Genomic DNA, 22,968 nt, shown 5'->3' on the forward strand with positions numbered 1-22,968 from the left:
TATCAGTGTTTCCTGATAATCATTACTTTTCCAATTTTTCACATCATCATCATCATCATCATCATCATCATCATCATCATCATAATATCACTTTGGAATAACTTATACCATTGAAATGGGCTATTAAATAAACGACTGAAAACATAATATCATATCATACTAAAATGTTACAAACTATGGCAGATATTATCTGTATTTACCATCTCTTCTTCTATCCACCTATCCTTTCTCCTCCTTAACTGCTTTTTATTCTTTTTCTTCGATTATTCCTTTCGTATTCTTTATATATTTTTACTTTATTGTCATTACCATAAAGTGAGTTATTTAACAATGCCATAGTTTGTAATTTTATTTTATTGTAAAATATTTCGGTTAGAGGTTGTCATGATATTTATATAGTTATTAGTTATTACATTAATTTCTATAAAAATAACATTTTAGTACGATATGATATATGATATAATATTTATTGTCAGTCAACATAAATCCACGTCATAGTGGACTGTCACATTTCTGTAAATTTCATTTAGCACATAGCTTTTCTACAGAGAGAAAGTTCCTACTATTGTGCAAATATACTGGTCTTTGAAGTTTAAAATAAACTATACATTATTTTAAAACAGTTGGCGCTCGAATTTTACAACTGATAATTACCTCTGATTAAGGTTCTGGCTGATATGTACATCAGTTATCAGGCAGTCAATTCTACTTGATGGTATCAGAGGAAAAACAACTGTTTATATACTAACAGCGATGTATGCAATGGAGGGGGGAAAGGAACTGGCCACCCTATCCCATTATCTCCTGGCTTAGTTTCCTCGTGAGTATGTATTATTGGTGTCGCTTATGAGGTTCAAACCTGTATTCAGGCAGTTGACTAAACAACAGTTGTGCAAATAGGCAAAGAAAGCATAACAAAATATATCTCATTAAGGGGAAGGTTATGTCTGAACAACAAAAAGATATTTATAGTAGTGAAAACTTAAGTAATATCCGATGGAGTTCTTTCAGAATAATCTTCGTTATAGAGTTATTATATCGTTATTGTAGCCATATTATTGTCATCATTTCTTTCGAGGGATATCTGAAATCTTCCTCAGATGGTGTCAGTTAAATTATCCCATTATACTTTTATCGAGTCCTTGGTTTTCACAGAAGAGATAGCTGTATTGAGTTTTATATGTGACATGGTAAGTTTTTTTTTGCAGAAGAATCCATTAATGTGAGTCCAAATTAGCTCAAAACAACGTGATGGAATTGTTTCAAATTAGTCACATTGGTGTTTCTTCGAGAGAAATTTTTCTTTTGTTTTAAATATTTGTATTACGCACGTTTCAATATGCTCCCTAAAACTTGGTTCACTGGAATCAAAAGTCTACCATATTTTGCGTCATCATACTTACTTTGAAATTATGCATGAATCTGGCACATGATTTCTCCCATGTTTCAATGAACATGATGACTAATTTCCACCAACAAAATCAAGCACATAAACAGTAATACATTAAAACCTAAATACATAATTGTGATCATGGCTTCGTGATATTAACAGCTCTTCAGCTCTTAACTGAGAGACAAAACAGACACACCGAGAGCAGGTAATAAGGGGCGCTAACTTACTATAAGTGGATGAGGAAGATTTTTTAAATAGCGTGTCAAACGGGGATTTAGGAAATTCCAAGAACTCATGACAGTGTGTCAATAGCTAATTGAATTGAAACTTGGCTGGAATCTTCCCTCTGTATAAAAAACAACATGTTGCTACATAAATTGTATGAAGAGAGAAATTGCTTTATTTACATGATTTAATATAACTGAATGGATGAGAAAAAAAGCTCTTGACTCGGCTGCCAGCTCTCCTTCCTGCCTAAGCAAAAGCTCGAGCCGACCCGAGCTCTCTTCAGCAGTCCAGCTCTCCTCGAGCTTTATGTTTAGCAGATTGCTTTGCAGTAGGCAGGCATTATCCTCAAGAGTGACTTCCGATACACTAACTAACCTAGCCTGGCAATGAAACAAAGAAACATAAATTACAACCTTAAATTGCACGGAGAATATTTACCTTTATGCATATAGAAAAAAAAAAGTTGCTTTCCAAATCGAAATCATATATAGCCACGCTTATATTATACTTGCACATTTATTTTTCTTAAATCTAGCTTTTAATGAAAATCACTAAATAAAATAATCTGATAAAATATTTATGTACAGTAGTCAAATCCTTCCAGTATGACAAACATCTGAAAGAAAATAAATTACTTTTCACAGAATAACGCACTGAAAGTTTCATTCTTCTAAAAGAATCTTAATTGAATACATCTGTGGAAATGTCTTCAACTTAAAATTTCATTCAATAAATAATAATATTTGTTATATTCCCAAATGCAACGAAAATTCATACTGTTAAAACAAAATGTTGACTCTCTTACTAAACGTAAATAAAAGTTTGCTACAATCTTAATTATAATTATTGCAAAGAATTATTTCATTATATCTGTAGCAACGAATAACATGACATTGCTAATACAGGAACCACATGCTCGATTATTAAGGAATAGAAAGATTGCTATGAAGGAAAACCATATCATTCACATTACCAGAGTGCAAACTTGAACGTCTCTCATTGAGTACAAACCCTGCTATACTGAAAACACGTTCACTGGATGTGCTTGTGGCTGGTACACCAGAATTTTCTTAGTCACACGTGCTAGGATGGAAAATGCCTTTTCGTGACTCCTCAACGACATATTCAAATTTGTGTCTACTGAACGGTAAACATTAATGTCTCTGTCGATTATGGAGAACGTTTATTTACTCTTTTTAGAAGAATTTAGATGTCAATAAACATGAACAGCAATTGAGAGCCATGCAATGCAGGTAGAGCTGCGAGCCTGTGAATTAAACCCTGGCCCGTCGGCTCCTGTAAGCTCGTGATCCTAGTTCCACCTGATGGAGAAATGAAGAACTGACTTTTGTATTGCCGGTTGCCTAGTAAACTAGAAAAGGTCAAGCAAAGCTCGAGCTGTTCTCATCTCTATAACTGAATATATATGAGCCATAGTCTCACAAGCAAACATTCTGATGGGGACAGATAAAAAAGTTAATTTTTTTTTCTTTCACCATGTTAATAATGTCAAAAGAAGTGCGTATACAAATTTTGGCCACTTGACCGCAAATACGAGGGCCATAAAAAAATAAGTTCCCCAGGGACCGTTAACAGAAAGAAAAAATAATTTCATTGGAAAAATTTATTTAAACAGACACAGCAATTGTTGAGCTATTTTTCAACATATTCTCCATCGGAATTGAGACATTTGTCATATCATGAAATTGACAGAGAGGTGCAGATGAAACGTTGATTTTCATCCCAGGCGGCTGACTTCTACGACACAAAGATGCAAAGATTGATCCCATCGTATGACAAATGTCTCAGTTCCAGTGGGGGATATGTTGACAAATGTGCATCTGTTTCAATAAATCTTTCCACTAAATTATGCTTCTTTATTTTTCTGTAAATGGCTCCACAGAAAGTCACTTTCTGGACAGTCTCGTAATTGCAGTCAAGTGGCCAAAATTTGTATAAGCACTTCTTTTGACATTATTAACATGACGGAAGAAAAAAATAATAACTTTCTTATCTGCCCCAATCAGAATGTTTGCTTGTCAGTATTTTGATGGTTATTAGAGCTGTCGATTTTAACCAGATTTTTTACATACATTTAACTTGTCGGTTCAACATGTTTATAAAAATCAAATTTTGAATGTTTAAAGAAATTACTTAACAAAGAATAGTGAGTGATTGTATCAATTTGACATAATTATAATATTCATATCTTTAACTTTGTTTGCAGAAAATGCTCTGGGTTTGTGTCATGTACTAGCCAGACCATGCCCAAAACCCAAGCCACAGATCTGGGATCTGTCACCCGACCTGAGAGATCAGTGGGAAATTGACCGCTCTGAGGTGCAACTTTTACGAAAACTAGGACATGGTAACTTCGGAGAGGTTTGGTATGGTAAGCACTTTCAGTCTGTAAGTTATTGTTTCCTATGGCTTGATGCATTTTACTCCAGTTTACTTTTGTGTGTCCCATTATAGTCCTGGAATGTTGTTATTTCGTTTAAGGATGGGATTTAATCTTTGGCAGTATAGAAGGTGCTCTGCATCCATTTTCGATCCAGGTTGTTTGCAAATGGAGCATTCTTCATACTGGTAGATCTTTATATGAGTGAGATGAACAGTGAGACAATCGTATCTTGCCTTCAATCTGAATGTAGCTACTGCCGAGACAATCGTGTCTTGCCTTCAATCTGAATGTAGCTACTGCCGAGACAATCGTGTCTTGCCTTCAATCTGAATGTAGCTACTGCCGAGACAATCGTGTCTTGCCTTCAATCTGAATGTAGCTACTGCCGAGACAATCGTGTCTTGCCTTCAATCTGAATGTAGCTACTGCTGAGACAATCGTGTCTTGCCTTCAATCTGAATGTAGCTACTGCTGAGACAATCGTGTCTTGCCTTCAATCTGAATGTAGCTACTGCTGAGACAATCGTGTCTTGCCTTCAATCTGAATGTAGCTACTGCCAAGTCAATCGTGTCTTGTCTTCAATCTGAATGTAGCTACTGCCTTCTTCCTTGGTCTCTTCTTATTCAGGTTTCAAAGTTTTTCGATATCTTCCCACTTCTTTTCCTTTGTCTTAGTTTTCTCTGTTCCTTTCTCGGCTAATTTGACAGCACTCTTGTTTCCTTCCACTCTTGCATAGGCTGGAATCCATTGCGAAATAACCGTCTTCTTAAGAACTAATAGTTACTTATGAATTTGATGTTCTGAATTCTAGCCGAGGGAAGGTTTACATTTGAGGAAACTGCTTGAATAGCTGCCTGGTACTTCACTAAGATGATTATTTTCTCGAAAGTGTTGAGTTGGTATATTAAATTTTGTTGTGCCATATAAATGGCTTCAATCTCTTCTTCAAAATTGCTCTGATATTTGCCAACTGGTGCATACTGAGAAAATAGGCTGCAAATACTCCAACCCCAGCTCCAAGTTATTTGTACCATTTTCGGTATTTAAGGGCAAAATTTTGCCCAGTTTGCTTTTAAATGCAAGGGTCATTTCATAAGTCATAACCGAAAATGTGATTAGTTCAGTATATACATTTGAAAACCTGTTGTACACTGTATGGGATGCCACCACCAGATTGCGTCTGTGTGCATTGGTTGACAGCACATTTAAAAGTTAGTATGTTAGAGGCTGTGCTCCAAGATGAATGTAAGTAAAGTTGAACAGCGGTCCTATGTGAAAATTGCAGTTTTTCGTGGCAGAAATGCTCCTCAGTGTCATTGTGAGCTACGAGAAACATTGGGTGATAGTGCGTTGCCTCCTGTCAGGAACCTTTTGCAATGGTGAGGGTGGGAGATATTGGAACATCCTTCCTACTCGCCTGATCTCAGTCCATGTGACTTTGAACTCATTTCGCAATTGAAGAAGCTGCTGTGGGAAGTGGTTTGCAAACAGGGAGGACATTTTAACAGCTTTTCGACAAGAGGTGGTACACATAGACAAATCACACACAGGTGATGGTATTCAACACCTGCATCATCATTGGCAAAGATGTATGGAAGCCTTGGGGGATTATTTTGAAGGATGTTAGCTGTGAGTAATTACTTTGTTTCCTTTTGTGCATAATGAAACAATGGTTTCTATTTACGCATCTTTCAATTTTCTTTACTCATTGTCTCCTGTACCTGGATCCAATTTGGTACTAGCATTGTGAAGTCCATTCCAGTGACCTTCAATGACATATAGTGAATTTCTATTCCTGTAGCTTTATTATATGTTGCCATGACTTATGAAATGACCTTCGTATGTTACTAATGAACAGTCTCAAAAGATAGATAGTGAGAAAAAGAAGATCTACGAACCCACAATATATAAATATAGTTTATAGATAGTTTCTGTCATCGAATTAATGATTGATAGCCGTGGAACTATAACCAAGGTTTTTATAAATTTCTGTAAATCCGTTTGCATTAGCCAACACATATGTCACGAAAGGGGTCTTCTTATTTTGAGAGACTCTATTTAAATTTTGCGAAATCATGTATGTACCACAGTATATGTGTTAGGGAAAAACCACACTTACAAATTTTCTCATGAATAACCATTTTAAAAACTAGGCCCTATTTAATATATTTATTTCTCTGATTTCAAAAGGCTTTATTGTAATACATTGTTGTTGGTCTAATGTCTAGGTACTTGACAATGAAATCATTTGTCGTTTTGCACGCCAGTATTTTATACGATACCATCTTATTGTAGCAATGTTGTGCATCTTTTGATGTGTTTCCTGTTCATCTCTTTATTTGCATCACATAATACTCAGGCAGATGTATGGGAAATTCTTACCCTGTGCAGGTGGCATGCCAAGCAATCATGACCTGTTATCAACCTGAACACTGCAATAGCTCATTTATGTGGCCCTTGGGGATTATCTTGGGTTAGTCAACGAAATTTCTCAGGTTTTATCTTTTCTCCAGATCAGAATTTACTTTTGTTTAGTTGTTTTACAGAATGAAATGGAAGTCCATTATTAAATGGGTGTAAGATTTCAGTGCCTTTTTTAGCCAAAAAGTCAGCTGTTTCATTTCTCTTTATATTATTGTATTATGTACGTTCTATTTAACCCTCAACTGGTATCGCTTTTTATGTGTACATTACAATATCAAGCAATATGGGTCTATATTGACCCATAGATACCAGTTGAGGGTTAATGTGCATTTATATTCCTGATTAAAAAAAAGATTTATTGTAATATGTGTGTATAATTTGCATGAATGTTTTCCAATTGAAATTGTTTGGTATTCTTTGTGTCATGGCAATATGTTACGATAGAAAGATTGACTTAATAAGTAAATATTTTTATAAAAGAGTTGTAATAATAACAGCAGTTCACATCTGTGGAATAATAGTTAGTGTGTCTGACCGCGAAACCAGGTGGCCTGGATTCGAATCCCAGTTGGGATAAGTTACCTGGTTGAGGTTTTTTCCGGGGTTTTCCCTCAACCCAATATAAGCAAATGCTGGGTAACTATCAGTGCTAGGCCCCATACTCATTTCACTGGCATTATCACCTTCACTTCATTCAGATGCTAATTACCTGAGATCTTGATACAGCGTCATAAAAGAACCCACTAAAAAAATAATAATAACAGCAACAGAAAAAACTGTTTGGTTGGTTTCAAGAGGCATCATTAGCTCATTTTGACTAGTCTCCTCTTGATATCCATTTTCAATTTTTGCACTTTGTAGATGCACAATAGAGAGTTTCGTTACACACAAAACACTATGAACCAGGTAGATTTTGTATCAACATACTCCTACTCTCTGTATTAGATACAGTGAAACCCCCATTATACAGCACCTTAGTAGGCTACATCATAGCTCATATAACTCAACAGCCGCAATGATAGCTCTTGAACCTTCCAGCAGTTTTGTTCCTATTTTGCTGCAGTGAGACGTCATTGATGTTTACTGATAATGAGTCTACTGAACAGATGCATAAGTGAAATAGCATTACTATGGTATTACACATTAAAAGACCAGATAAGCGTAGTAGGTGTACTTGCTTACGAAGTTTTAATTTGGCCACACATTATCAGTTGAGTTGTAACTATGGATGTAAGCACTAAGAGAAAGACTTATACTGTAGAAGAAATGTTAAAAATCATCAAGAAAGTTAAAAGCGAATATATTCTATGAGTACAGTTATAAACAAGTTGTAAGTGCAGTTCATAAGAATACGAATCTAATTATTTTTTTTTTAACTTAATGAGTAAAATTTCGTTATATTGCGGGTATGTAACAAAGTGGGAGTAACCATGTCCCCCGAATTCCACATTGTAACAGGGTTTTACTTTAGCAACTGCTACCAAGAGTTACAGATAAATAAGGCATTTCTGAATATTTTTCTCACTCTTGTATAACTTATGGCAATTCATGTGTAGGCTACTTAAAAACAAATTAAAAATTGTTTTTAGTGTTTTTTGATAAGTACAAGCTTAGGCAATTAAATATGGTAGAGTGTAAACAATGTACATGATGCAATAGATTAAATAGTTCTAATCTTGGGTATTTATTTTTATGTAGTAACACTTCTTGCATCATATAAATGGAAAACTAAGCTTGCACTACAATTTTAAATTTTGTATGCGTATGGTAGTGTGCAGAGTTCTATGCAAAAATAAAATACACTGCATCTCTGTCTTGCAGGCAAATGGCGGAACAATATTGAAGTTGCTGTTAAGACCTTGCGACAAGGAACAATGTCAACACAAGCTTTCCTGCAAGAGGCGTCTATCATGAAAAAATTCCGTCATGACCGTCTCGTAGCATTGTATGCAGTCTGCTCCAAAGAGGAGCCTATATACATCGTTCAGGAGTACATGTGTAATGGCAGTTTACTGGAGTTCCTGCGGAATGGCGATGGCAGGCACCTGCAATTCCCAGACCTCGTGTATATTGCAGCACAGGTTCGTAGTCATTCAAAGTAGCATATTAATATATTAATTGGCTTTCATTAATACTTTCATTTAGCACATCTAATTCCCCATGACCTGACAATTATTTGATGAGCGAATGGCTAGAGCATTGGCTTTCCATCAGGTAACCCAGTTTCAAATCCCAGTGTGTCCAAGTGGAATTTGTTATGGACAGAGACTATGGTTGGTAGTAGGTTTTCGCTCGTTACTCCCATTTCTCCTACTGGCATTCCGCCATTGCTTCATTAATCATCATCGTCATCATCATCATCATCATCATGGTGCACCAAGGGCAATGCTAAAGCAGCAACAACAAGAATTACATCTTTGGCACATCACTCTTACATGGGGATACTTGGGAGAATGTTGCAGTGACAAGCCACTATCATTAAAATAAAATAATTTATTATATACATATTTGTTTCTTCTTTTTATCGTTTTTCAAATTGAACGATTAGTCATATCTGGCTTGAAACCCTTTCAACTAATGGTATACATAGGTTATGTTGAATCCAGAATACCTTCAGTCCCAAGATTTCTCAAGCAGAGTTATTGTACAGATTCAGAAACAAAATTTGGGCCACCTGAATTTTCTGAGTTCCGGTTACAACATACTACGCATACTTAGTGCTTATTGAGCATGCACAATATGTTATAATTGAGGACAGTTTTTGCAAAACTTCCTAACTGAAAAAAACTAAATTTCACTGGAGAGATAAAACACTGTAGTAAGCAATTTTTGCTGTTAACTCTCACATAGCAGAAAGCAAGTTTTGAAAAAACGATCACACTTTGACACACTACAATGAAGAGAAATAATCCAATTTTACTAAGACGCCTTTAACATCATCTAGAGGCCTGTCTTATGTTAACGAATCCATCATAATCTCAATTTTGCAAATTTTGCAGTTAGCAAGTTTTGCAAAAACGGTCCTCAATTGGAACTTGAGGAATTCAGGTGACCTAAATTTTGTTTATGGGTCTGTAACTGTTGAGTACGCTTTGATATAAGAAAAGTGTTTTATTCTCTGTTTCAGGTTGCTAGTGGTATGGAATATTTGGAAGGGAAGCAGTTGATTCACAGAGACTTGGCTGCAAGGAATGTTCTGATTGGTGAAAACAATATTGCAAAGATTTGTGACTTCGGTTTAGCTCGAGTAATAGAAGATGATGAATATTGCCCGAGGCAAGGTGAGTGATCTGATATTGTAGGATGTGTGGTAATGAACTGAATCTTATGTTCAAATTGTAGTGACTGTAGCGTTTATTTTTCTTTAAATTGTAAATATCACTAAGACATCACTAAAATCGCCTGCAGAAGTGAATCTATGGGAACTTAGCTTGAGAATGAAAAATTCTTTCTATTTAACTGGAAATACACACTAAAAATCTGCAAACTCTGAAGCTGCAAAAAATTGGGATGCAGAAGAAGAAGAACTTAATGTGCAATTCTTAACAGAATCTGAAAGCATCTCAACAACATGAACATGACAATCGCAATGAAGAGTTGGCAATAGCATGAGAGCTGTGTAATGAAGGTTTTGTATTTTTTTCTCTAACAATGAGACTTTCAAACAATAATTACTCAAGTTCCTATAGTTCCTTATACAATTTTCATTTTATTTCTTACAAATATTATTTGTGTCATAATTTATAACTATTAACTTCATTTCCATTAACAAGATTTCAGTGTTAGATTTTCTTTATACAGTACTTCTTTACAATGTCTTTTTGGCATCATATTATAACTGAAATTTCAATATGTAAGCAATATGTTCTTTTGTTGTTTCAACTATGTTACTTATTAAAGAAAACTACGACTTTGGAATCATGGAAACTAGTTTATTTACATTTTTACTTATACATCAACTGTACAAACATACCAGAATGCAAAACTGCACTAACTCTTAATTATCATAATTATAATTAAGTACCGGTAGCTTAAGATTTCTGAAATTCACGTAATAAATATTAAACGTCCTCAAAACCTCTAATTAAATATGTATTAAATTCCGAATTGTATTTGGAATATTTGTTTGAGGCAATACAAAGTGTTTTCTCTCGATTTCTTGAAACCATGATTTTTGAGATAGTGCAGTATAGTACTGGGGTGACGAATTTCAATTACATGCTTTATGTTCTTACCTATACATGTTGGGCTCATCTACATTTATTTTCCTATTTAAGCCTTTCATTCATACCCACGTGCTGTCCTTAATTTAAGATTATTGATTTGCTGCTGTTTATTTATTATAAAAACATCAAGTGGGACTGGGAAACAGAATCAAAAGCGAATTATTAAAGAGGTACCGGTATAGGACTGCATGTCAGAGAACATCAAATATCAATGCCATAAACTAGATGCATTTCTTGTATAAATCCGATACTGGAAGCTCAAAGTTAACTACAAGAGCAGGATTCATACAGGTAATTGAATTTGATTTTATACATCGATTTTTATTTATTTTTTCGTTAATATTACATAACAATATCACCATGGCCGGATGTTGAATTTCACTACCACACTCTGGTCATGAAAAGTATCAATACAGTAAGTAATTTATTTTCCTATCCCATTATTTCCACCAGTATTCCATCAATTTTTCATTGTCATTGGTGAACAATAATGTGTCATCGCTCATCAGATATAATTGGGATATCATATTCGACTAGTTACTTCGGATAAATAAAAAAAAAGTTTAAGGGAAGAAATTTCTATTGGAAGGTCATAATTGATACTAGTTCATCGAACAAAGTAGTTTCAGATATGAAAAATATTTATTTGCTAGTAATCTCGTAATATAGTTTTTTGTGATCATATTGCCACTGCACCTCCAAAATCCACTAAGTGTTTTCTTTTTAATTTTGCAGAAGAAAGAAAAAAGCATTGTCACTTTTAATTCCCTTGTTTTTCAAAGCTACTTTCGGCATAATTTCATAATTTTTCTTGTAATGATTTAAATTATACCGAAAGTAGCTTTGAAAATCAAGAGAATTAAAAGTGACAGTGCTGCTTTTTCTTTTCTCCTGCAAAATCTTTTTAAAACACATAGCAGATTTTGGAGTCACAGCAATAGTATATGCAGTGTGAAATAAGTATTCCTCCATCATCTTAACCTTTAACGTGCGTCCATTATAGTGACCAGCTATTATTATGGCGACCATGACGTGATATAATATGTTATAAATTGTATGTTATATATAAAATACGTTGATATTCTTTAATTTTATATAACATTAAAGACATTTCACTTGATTAAAACAATAACAAAGACATTTTTTGTAATGTTTTTTTTTTCTTCTTAAAAAAAGGAGCAAAATTATTTCAACTGCAGTCAACTGAAACCCTGTCAGCTTCCATGCGTACCATTACACCGATTGCTTTATATGGGCCCTCCCCATCCTTTACCACAGGTTCAATTGACTGCAGTAGCCGGGACGCGAACCTGCGATCTTAGGCACAATATGCTGGCCAGACATATCTTGTGCAACTTAAAACGCTCGGCTAATGAACTCAACACGAATTTACCCGATTATGCAGGTATATGAACACCTGGTTAAGAGTTAGATATTTGCGTGCAATAGTGGTATAAGTCTTCCGGCTTCTAAGGGTTAACACTGTCCCATGGAGTTATAGTTCTTCCAGGATGGGACAACATATGCGTTGACATATTATATTTATGGCCTTTATTTAACTGGGTATTTGTGTAAAATGCAGATTAACAGAAAGAACAAAAATAGAAATATGATTTATATTTATGGGAAATGTAACTACTGACTTTATATACATAGGTTCACGGTTTCCTGTGAAGTGGACAGCTCCAGAAGCAATTGTGTATGGACGTTTCTCCATTAAGTCTGATGTGTGGTCTTATGGTATACTGCTTATGGAACTGTACACATACGGACAAGTGCCATATCCAGGTAAGTGGGAGAACATTGTTGTCGGAGTTGTGCTCAGGCGTGGGTTCGGTTCCCACTTGAGCTGATTACCTGGTTGGGTTTTTTCCGAGGTTTTCCCGAACCATAAGGTGAATGTCAGATAATCTTAATCTATGACGAATCCTCGGCCTCATCTCTCTATCACCAATCCCATTGATGCTAGTAGTTGATACAGCATCGTTAAATAACCAACTAATAAAACATTGTTGTAAATCATTCAAGCACACTTCTTGCTTTTTTTTTCTACTGTTATTATTGATACAGGTCATTGTCAGTGGTTGAATAGTTGACAAGTTCGCAATTAGAATTGAATTTAGCACATTCAAACCCTGCCAGTGGCGATGGTGATGGTGATGGTTATAAATGTTATGTTCTATTTAACAACGCTCGCAACTGCTGAGGTTATATCAACATCACCGGTGTGCCAGAATTTTGTCCCACAGGAGTTCTTTACATGCCAGTAAATCTACTGACATGAGCCTGTCGCATTTAAGCACACTTAAATACCATCGACCTGTCCCGGGATCGAACCCGCAATCTCGGGCAGCGCTATACCAACTGTGCCAACCAGGCCGATGCTTTTAATAGTGATAAAACCTTTTAGCATAGCTTCCTTTTGTAAAGAAAATGATTGTGTGCCATAGACGTAGCCTTGAGGCTCCCTGAATGAGTGCTAGAGGCTAGTCTTCAAAATTATTTCAAAATTTAGCATGGTGGGCAGAGTCATTGAACATTCCAATCAGATCACTAATAAATCAACATAATGCACCAGCATACAAATTAGCAAAACAATGAACAACATCATAAACAACATAACATTTGGAATTAAACAATAATAACAATCAATCAATCTTCTTAATGTATCCAGCTGTTTGCTGACAACATAAAGTCCACTATAGTCCACTGTAGTCTATTCAATTTTTGTTTTTCATTAGAAATGAGGGGTATTTTGATCGGTATTCATTATAGATGCCTGTTGCTAGTAGCCAGAGTTGGGGTATAGTCAATATATACTGCATGGCTGTGTCTTCTGCAACTGGTACTGATTATTTTAATTTATAACAATAATAACAATAACTTAGTAACAACAGTAACATAGACTTGGTCAATAAAATAAAGAACAAACACATTTCACACAGTGCACCAGTAGCATCATTCGACATAATTAACCTATACACTAATATACCAATAAAGAACACACTACAGATACTATTATCTGTGCATTTCGAACTGTCGGCTCAAGGTCAAGCAATGGACTGCATTTGCTACGTGTGCTTACCCCAATCCTGGACCATTCTTTTCAACTAAAGTCAGCTGGGACATCCAGAATTGTCATTGCTTCAGTTAACAATTTTCAGTTCAGTGGCTCATGCACGGTTTATACGAGACCTTGATTTCCCAGTTCGAAATGCACAGATAATAGAATAAATGCTCAACAATAACATACCACAAGAACACATCAACGAGATCATCCAGGTTACAGACATTATCACAAAACTACTTCACATACAACAACAAATACTATACCCAATCCAAAGGCTTTCCCGTGGAATCACCCATCTCCAGCATCTTAACAGAAATGTTCATACACAACATAGAACAGACACACATCCTAAATAAAGACAATAAACACCCAGATACAATCAATCATATATTAGCACAGATTTGTAGACGACATTCTAATACTATACAAAGGAAACTAAAGAGACAGATTGAACACCTACACCAGAATATAAACAAAATACACCCAAAATTGCACAACACACTAAAAGCTGAGAACACAAATCCATAAATTTCTTAGACATCACAATAACAAAAATATATAACAAACATACATTCAGAATTTATAAAAAAAACTCACAACCATACTCATACACAACACGTTCAAACACAAACATGCCTCATTTCGACCCATGGTACACATATTAAGCAACATACCAATGAACCAATAAAAGTACAATGAAGAAATACACACTATCAAATACATAGCACAAGAGAACAGATACAACCTCAACATAATAGATAACATCATAAAAAGAAAATAAACATAATCACGAGAAACAAAGAAACACAACACAAACACAAGATCGCATATTCATTCAGGACATTAAATTACAACATCACATACAGAACACAAAAAACACTACAAAAACATCTCAACACACAGAGAAAAAAATACAACCTAACAGGAGTCTACAAATTAACATGCAATAGTTGTAACGACTTCTACATTGGACAAACTACAAGGAACACATGACAGCCATAACTTAATCATACAGTACTTCCACATAATAGAACACATCGCCAGCACTAACCATAACTACAGAAAAGACAAAAATCCTACATACTGAACCGAAAAACAGAAACTAAATACACTAGAACAGTGTACAAGCACATGCACAACATATCCTCAACACACAATTAAATTTCAGAATGCACACCCTATTTGACACAATACTACGGATCATAAATGCACCCACCACCAAGGCTCAAAAGAAGAAACCGAAAACAAGTGAGAACCTCACCAGAAGTCTGAAGATGGCCGAAATCAAACCAAAACTAGTCATTCACTAAGATAAGTCACCATCATAATTTCATTTAACACAGGGAAGTTGTTTAAATGGCAGAGTTACCAAATTTTTGTGATAAAAGTACTAAAAGTGTGTAATCAAGATGTGTATGTTGAAAAGTTCAGCATTTCAAACCCCATACTTGTTTGAAATAAAATAAATTTGTAATATTTTTGTAATTTGTAACACGAGCATGCTCATACAGGAATAAATTCATTTAATTTAATTTATCTAATATATTCATTATTGTTTAATGTGTGTAATAGTTTTTAATGTATTTAATATGAATTTTTATAATAAATGGATATGTAACATCAAAAAGAATTCTAAAATTGGAAGAAAAAAAAATTATTTTTTATGAACTCCACCAGGTTTTCAGGAACGTATTTCAAAGATGCGAACCATGCATACAGGTATCCAATCACCATTTCGAGTTTGAAAGAAGCAATTGGTATTTTATAAAACACTTCCTGATACCCTAAAACTTTCTGGAGTTAAAACATTAGAAGTGTTACAATTTTTAAAAAAGGTAATGTAGGTACCTTTATGATGGACAGGCTCCGTTTCAACATCGGTGTAGTGCCATCTTCAGTGTTCTTCGAACTACTGCTGCTCTAGCTGGTCTTGATCAGAATGTAAGGGTGTGTTGCTGTTATGGTGGAGGATGGTTGTTTGTGTGTCGTGTATTATGAGATCGAATAATTTATGTGTATTGAATTGTAATTGTGTATTAAGTATATGCTGTGGGTATGTTATTGTGTGCTTGTATATTTCGTGTTATTCTAATATGTTTAACTGTGGACTTTTTGATATGATGTGTAGTATTTTCATATCTGTTTGTATGTTATTGTAGTCTTGATTGTTGTTAGCAATATGTTCTCTGTAATTTGATGTGATGTATGGTTTAGTTATTGCTTTAATGTGTGCATTGTATCTTATTTGGAATGATTTTCCAGTCTGTCCTGTGTAAAAATCTGGACAGCTATTGCATTTTAATTTGTAAACTCCGGTTGAATTGTATTTATTTCTTTGTTTGATGTGATTATTTAGATATTTCTGAATTGAGTTGCAATTTTGTATGTATTGGTATTGTGATATGTTAATGTTATATATTTATTCGTGTGGTGTTTGTTATGTTTTTGCATGTTAATGTTGTATGGAATGGTTTGATGAAGAGAGAGAGAGAGAGAGTGAGTGAGTGAGTGAGTGAGTGAGTGTGTGTGTGTTTTTTGTGTGCGTGCGTGTGTGTGTGCAATGACAGATACACAGATTAATTAATATACCAATGAACAATGGTAACTATACTGAAGAACTAAATACAATAAATATAGCACAAGACAACTGATATAGCCCTAACATAATAGACACATAATAAAAAAAGGCAAAACAACATAACAACACAAACATCACACGAGAATGAATATATAATATTAACATATCACAATACCAATACATACAAAATTGCAACTCAATTCAGAAAACGAAAATACAAGATAGTATATAAAACAAATAACACAATACAAAAATATCTAAATAATCACATCAAACAAAGAAATAAGTACAATTCAACGGGGGTTACAAATTAAAATGCAATAGCTGTCCAGATTTTTACATAGGACAGACTGGAAGATCATTTCAAATAAGATACAATGAACACATTAAAGCAATAACTAAACCATACATCACATCAAATTACACAGAACATATTGCTAACAACAATCACGACTACAATACTACACATCACACCAAAAAGTCCACAGTTAAACATATTAGAACAATACGAAATATACAAGCACACAACCAACCATCCTCCACCATAAGAGCAACACACCCTCACCCTCACCACTGACGAAAGCAAATTCCGGAAATCAAGACCAGTTGGAGCAGCAGTAGTTCGAAGAACACTGAAGATGACACCACATTGCTGTTGAAATGAGGCCCGTCTGTCATAAAGGTACCTACATTACCTTTTTTAAAAATTGTAACACTTCTAACATTTTAACTCTAGAAAGTTTTATAGTTTTAATCACGTGTTAAAGTATTAATAATAAAAAAACCAATTACTTCTGATACATTGGACCTGAAGAGAAAAAACAATAGGATATGTATTTTGGGTTATTCATACTGTATTATGAAAAAAATAAATTGGATTGTTTTCACTCTCTTTCTCTATCTCTCTCTCTGTGGTTTTTTTTTTTTTGTTTTTTTTTTTTTTTACATTTTTATATTCATTTGACAACATGTTTCATGACATGGTTACTATATGTATGATTTACAATAATTATTTATGTACATTATTCTACAATATAATTGAAATGAGCTACTATACTTACATAGATGCTGAGTTAATATGAGTAACTGTAAATTTTGAAGGTTGGTGAGATATAAATATCTCTCTCTCTCAGTGCGTATGTGTGCAGATGTGTTCATCATCATATTGGGTTCAGTTCATGAAAAAATTAGGGACTAGCACATCTCATTTGCAAATCTAACAGTTGGGACAAATGCCGAGCAATTTCTAGGGAATTGCTCTGGTCCTGAGTTTCATTTTGAAGTCATTTCACCTTCATCTCCATTCTAATATACTCGTTTAAAATTCCTGCAGTTCTTTGAGATTGCTGTAGTCTCTGATATGTAATCAGAAAACTTAATAAAAAATACTAACATTGGAATGAAATTTCTGAAGCTTCTAATCAGATGACCTCACCCCAAATGTAATCTAATCTAAACTACCACTGAGATCTGGAACAATGGAAACAGTTTGCTCTAAAACGTGCAATGTATACTCAAAAATATATACATTTATACTATAGTTTTAACTATTGTAAGTTGTACCATTAATGTTTCGTGTCTTACACTTTTCCATATTTATAGGAATGCATGGTCGAGAAGTAATTGAGCAAGTAGAAAGAGGATACCGCATGCCTAAACCAGCATCACATCTTATACCAGATGCCATCTATAGGCTGATGTTACAATGCTGGGATGCAGACCCAGAGAAAAGGCCCACGTTCGAGTTCCTGAACCATTTCTTTGAAGACTTCACCATTACCTCTGAGATACCCTACCGAGAAGTGATTGACTAGTGTAGTATTACATTAACTGGAAACAGTGAAACAGTGTTGCCACACCTCTGCAGTATTTCAGAACTGTGAAAGGTTTCTATGCTGGGTATTTGGCAGCCATAGTTTGCTTTGTGAGTTGGAGGAAAAGTGGTACATCTCTGCACATCTGTATCTTTAAGTCATTATCATGAATTGCATTAAAAAGTTGTATCAGACATGAGATTATTATATTCATTGCTCTTCCTTCGTAATTTTTTATATGTGCGAATAGAAACTGTTTCCTCTGATTATGAAAAATAGTGCAGATTCTAAATCATGATGCCCAACTTGTTATTAACAATGAAAAAGCAGTCTTGAATGGCAGCCATAAGTGTAGTTAAAACTCGCTGTTTTATCGCTTGAAAAATGTGCACTATTTCGGATTGATACAGTCAGTTTCTAAATCACTGTCTTCATTCTCATTATCACTTCATTACCAATATGTGAAGGAATAACATTACTGCCTAAATTTAAATAAAAGATATTATTGATTAAAAATACTTACACTGCTGTTGTACATGTGGTAAGTAAAGCATTCTACTATCCTGGTCATAGTGGTAGCATATAAAGTAATCTTTGTTTCTGTATTACATAGGTCTTCCTTTATGTATATATTGAAAGAAAACTTGTTCGTTCAAGTTAATTTTATGGAAATTGACGATTTCTGCTTGGCGACTACTGTATAAAAAGTATATCAAATCCATTAAAATTTAATTCAATTTTGAATATTACTGATTGATATGTTTGTGTTTAAGAAAAGACTTTGCTGAAATTTATTGAAGTGACTATTTTGCAGTCAGATATATGTTTTAAGACTCTTTCTTGTTATAGAGATTTGATTTTAATATATGAAATAAAGGGTACACTCTTCCTCATGTCATAATATCTGTCTCATTTTGTTTCCTACTTTCTTTCTATATTTGTCCTATAAAAATAATACTTAACATTATTAATGCTAATAAATTGATTTTTTCATAATCCACATTGAACTCACTGTGAATCATAACAAAATAACCCATTATGTGCTCGTATTATAATTTTCGATGCATAGATGTACCATTTTCCTCCATAAAAGATTTGTAGCATAGTATCATATTCATATGAAGATATTTTGTATGTTAATAAACATGATCATTGTCATTGCCATAGAAAAGCATTTTCAATTCTTATTTTTCGAGTGACTTAATGCTGTGCAAAATGACGTCTCAAAACACAGATCATTGGATTATGTTGCCATCTTTGGCAGGACTAAAAAATGGTTAATGTAGCCTATGTGTGTGTGTACCTTCCCATAGCTTCACTGCTAATTGCAGTGTCTGGACAAGACTGCTGTGTGATGTACAAAACTGAGACTCGAAATGAACAAAAGCATCAGTTATCAGCCAACATTAGTGAGCTATTAACTGACACCTTTTATAATGACATAAGTTGAGAAGTGTGGCAGTCCTGCAAAATGGAAATTATTGGTACTTTAGCTACAAACAAGGATTTTCCTATTACTTCCATGCAAGTAAACAAACGTATTATTTTATCAGTAAATTTGTCTCAATTACATATACTTCACAAAATGCGTACAGTTTTGTGCCAGAAGCTTTTCGTCAATTGGAATGCTGGTTCGTCAGTATTGATTTCTCATATATTTGTGATGTAATGTATCCTAATTGTGTTTCCTCATAATTTGTAAATTTTATTTATAATCATGCTTTGCCAAAGCTTTTATATAAATTATATTATATTATATATATGAAATCAGAAAGAGTATACTTTCATTTGCCAAAACTGTATAATGTATAAAAAATCGTTTTTATTGAGTTATGCCTATTATTTTCATTTTATTATTATTGTTATTATCCAGTTCTGTAATTTCTCAGCATTTCAAAGGCCATAAGTATATTTTCTCTTCATGAACAAACATTCATCTCGGTATACATCCACACCTAAAGGAAAAAATGCAGAGCTCATACCTAACTCTGCTTACAAAAGAAGTTAAGCAGTAACATCTGATAATCTCATACTATAAACATTTGACAACTTTTGTGCCTTCCAGTCTGTCAAACAAAACAAAAATGCTGAAACATTAAAGAGAAACTAACGTAGAAGTACCAGAACTTAGATTGTGATTTTTGACAAATAACATACTATAGACATTGGTCTTCTATCTTTTGAATTTTTTAGATATTCTAAAATAAACATCATACTTTGTATACGAATTCTTACACTTGTCTTGCTCTATCATGTGTCCAGAAATGCTGAGATAATTGGTCAATGTTTAGATATAAACATAATGCTTGTGAGAATATGTGGACCAATTTCTATGTAGGCTTCATATGCTTATGTCTAGCTTCCAACTTACTTTATTGGTGATGTATGACACATTACAGAGAACTGGGAACTGTGTCTCATTCCAATGGGCATTTTAGTGTTGAGTGAATGGTTCAAGTTGCCAAACTTTAATACAAGTTATATGTATATATGAACTTATTGTCTTCACAGTTATGCCATAATATAGTCCTATAATTTCAAAATTAACTTATTTGATCCCCTGCAACAATTAAATATAGATTATGTTTCTCAGGGCAGTGGTTGTGTGTAAAATTTTGGTACAAAAAATCTTTCTGTGCCCAAAATAATATCTACAAGGAAAGAAAAAAAAAAACTAAAATTCACCAGTACCGGTACCTTCTTTCCCTCGTATCCTTCCATTACATAATATATTCATCATCATATGAGTAGAGTATTTATTTTATTTTGAAGTGAATTATTATTCTGAATACCTTTCAATCTTTCAGAATGAAAAAGACAGTAACAAACAGACATGTGTCAAACATGCTGAAATCTTTGTAAAAAGTTTGAATAGATTTTAATGTTTTATAATTATGTTTCAGTTACATATGTATCTGGATGAATTTTATCGAAATGAACTCTAACTTCCTAGTGCCAGTGGGGTGGTACCCCATCTTGTTGCAAAATGAAGTATTCAATATCTTCATGCAGTAGAGGCAACAACCAATTACACTAGCCTGCGAATTTCAACTTTGTGTTTGTTGCCTAAACTAAGTAATGTGATTTTATATAATGTCGATGTGCTGAATCCGAATTTTCAATCCGTTTGCTTCTATCACTTCAGGTTTGTTTGCAAAATCACTTTAAATGTATTTTGTAATTACGTGAATTTTATCACTAACTTTTTCATTTCACTTTTTTATTTCAAATTCAAAAACAATATTTAAAAGACACAACTTGCTGAAATTATGTGTATGGTTGTTCATACATGTCACTAGAGTGTTTTTGCTTTGTTTTGTCTTGTTTACTTCACTATTGGATGTATAAATTAGCACAATGTAACACACAAAAATTACATCACTTGCTTCTTAGTTGAGAAAGTCCTCCTGTTCCTCCTTCTTTTATGTTTCTCTTCAGGTATTTCACGCTTTAACATCCAACAATAATCACCAAGCATACTGATGTTCCCGCGTCCCTGGTACCTTCTTTCGAAGGTCCTTGTGAAATCGTTCATCTTACTCTTAGCTGAAAAATCCTAGATTTTCGGCGAAATAATCTAGCTGAGAAAACAGAAAATTTTGATACTCATGTTACAACCAAATTTCTTGTATGCTTCAAGCATGTTAGCCACAATGTTTCGGTAATTAGGATCCTTGTTGCCAAGAAATTTTAAAACAACTTCACAAAACAACATCCATGCTGATTTCTCCTTTTTGTCCATACTGTTTTTAAATGCTGCACCAGACATGTTTTCTTATGTCAGGACCATTAAATATATATCTTCTTTCAATTTGCTTCGGATAGTAGTGGAAATTTTTCACATATGTACTTAAAACAGCCTCCTTCCTTATTTAAAGCTTTTATAAGCTATTTCATTAAGCCAAGCTTGATGTGGAGAGATGGCAGCACAACTTTAGAAGAACTCACAAGGCTTTGGCGCACAAATTCTTACAACCGACTTCCAAATTTTGTCGAGGTGGCCAGTCTGTCATAGTCCAGTGATCAACTCATGCCCTACTATCCCACAGGCAAAGAATGCATGGAAATTTGGTAAAACCAGATTGTTGACCCAGCAACATAATAAGAACTTTGAAATCATCACAAACTTGCCAGTTGTGTTCCTATAGTCTAGTCGCAATAACAGCAGTTGCAAATTTGTGTATGATTTTTTGAGGATTCTGAATAGGCAACGGGCATTGAACCAAAAATGTTTCCGTTATGAAGGAGAAAATCCTTTAAACTTCGCTTGGAAGCATTAGTGAACAGTCTCCATTCACTTAGGTCATAGTTTGGAAGTCCAAGTTTTAGCATAAATTCTTTCACATTACTGCAATATCCAAGATTATCATCTTCGGAGAAAAAGTATTTAAAACCTATTTCACGTTGTCAGTACCAATAGAATGATGTTTGTTTAAGATTTTCTGGTCGCACAGGGATTTGTACATTAGGCACAAGTAAAATGGCTGACCGAACAACTGAATACACGATTTGATTTTTATGTTTAGAATCGTACCCCTTCACATCACACGAACAAAGTAGCAGTCATTACTATGGTTCGACTGCTCTCTCCAAACCATAGGTACTCCAAAAGATAGCGACGGTCTTCTCCAATTGATCAAATGACGAAGTTCTTCAGTGCATACTATACATACTTGGTGCCCAAGCTTTACTTTGGTCTCCAAGTTTGATTCCAAAATAGGTATGGTATGACTTTTTCACAAAATCTGTAATAATACACCTCTGCTTAGGCAGTGTGTATATCCTACAAAGTTATATAACAAAAATGGTCTGGATTATTTAGACATCCTG

At 34.2% G+C, this 22,968-nt stretch overlaps 1 protein-coding gene across 6 annotated transcripts in view; it reads left to right on the top strand.

The window, feature by feature from the left end:
* Positions 1-19,912, top strand: part of Src64B (Tyrosine-protein kinase Src64B) — a 284,478-nt gene extending 264,566 nt beyond the window's left edge. For all 6 annotated transcript variants that reach the window (XM_069818190.1, XM_069818195.1, XM_069818193.1 and 3 more), the window contains 5 exons: positions 3,849-4,013; positions 8,272-8,531; positions 9,578-9,731; positions 12,333-12,464; positions 17,927-19,912. In XM_069818190.1, coding sequence (XP_069674291.1) covers positions 3,849-4,013; positions 8,272-8,531; positions 9,578-9,731; positions 12,333-12,464; positions 17,927-18,138 — 923 coding nt within the window. In that variant the 3' untranslated portion in view covers positions 18,139-19,912. The remainder of the gene's footprint in view (positions 1-3,848; positions 4,014-8,271; positions 8,532-9,577; positions 9,732-12,332; positions 12,465-17,926) is intronic.
* The last annotated feature ends 3,056 nt before the right edge of the window (positions 19,913-22,968 follow it).

Source organism: Periplaneta americana, chromosome 2, assembly GCF_040183065.1.
Source record: "Periplaneta americana isolate PAMFEO1 chromosome 2, P.americana_PAMFEO1_priV1, whole genome shotgun sequence".
Classification (NCBI taxonomy): Eukaryota; Metazoa; Arthropoda; class Insecta; order Blattodea; family Blattidae; genus Periplaneta; species Periplaneta americana.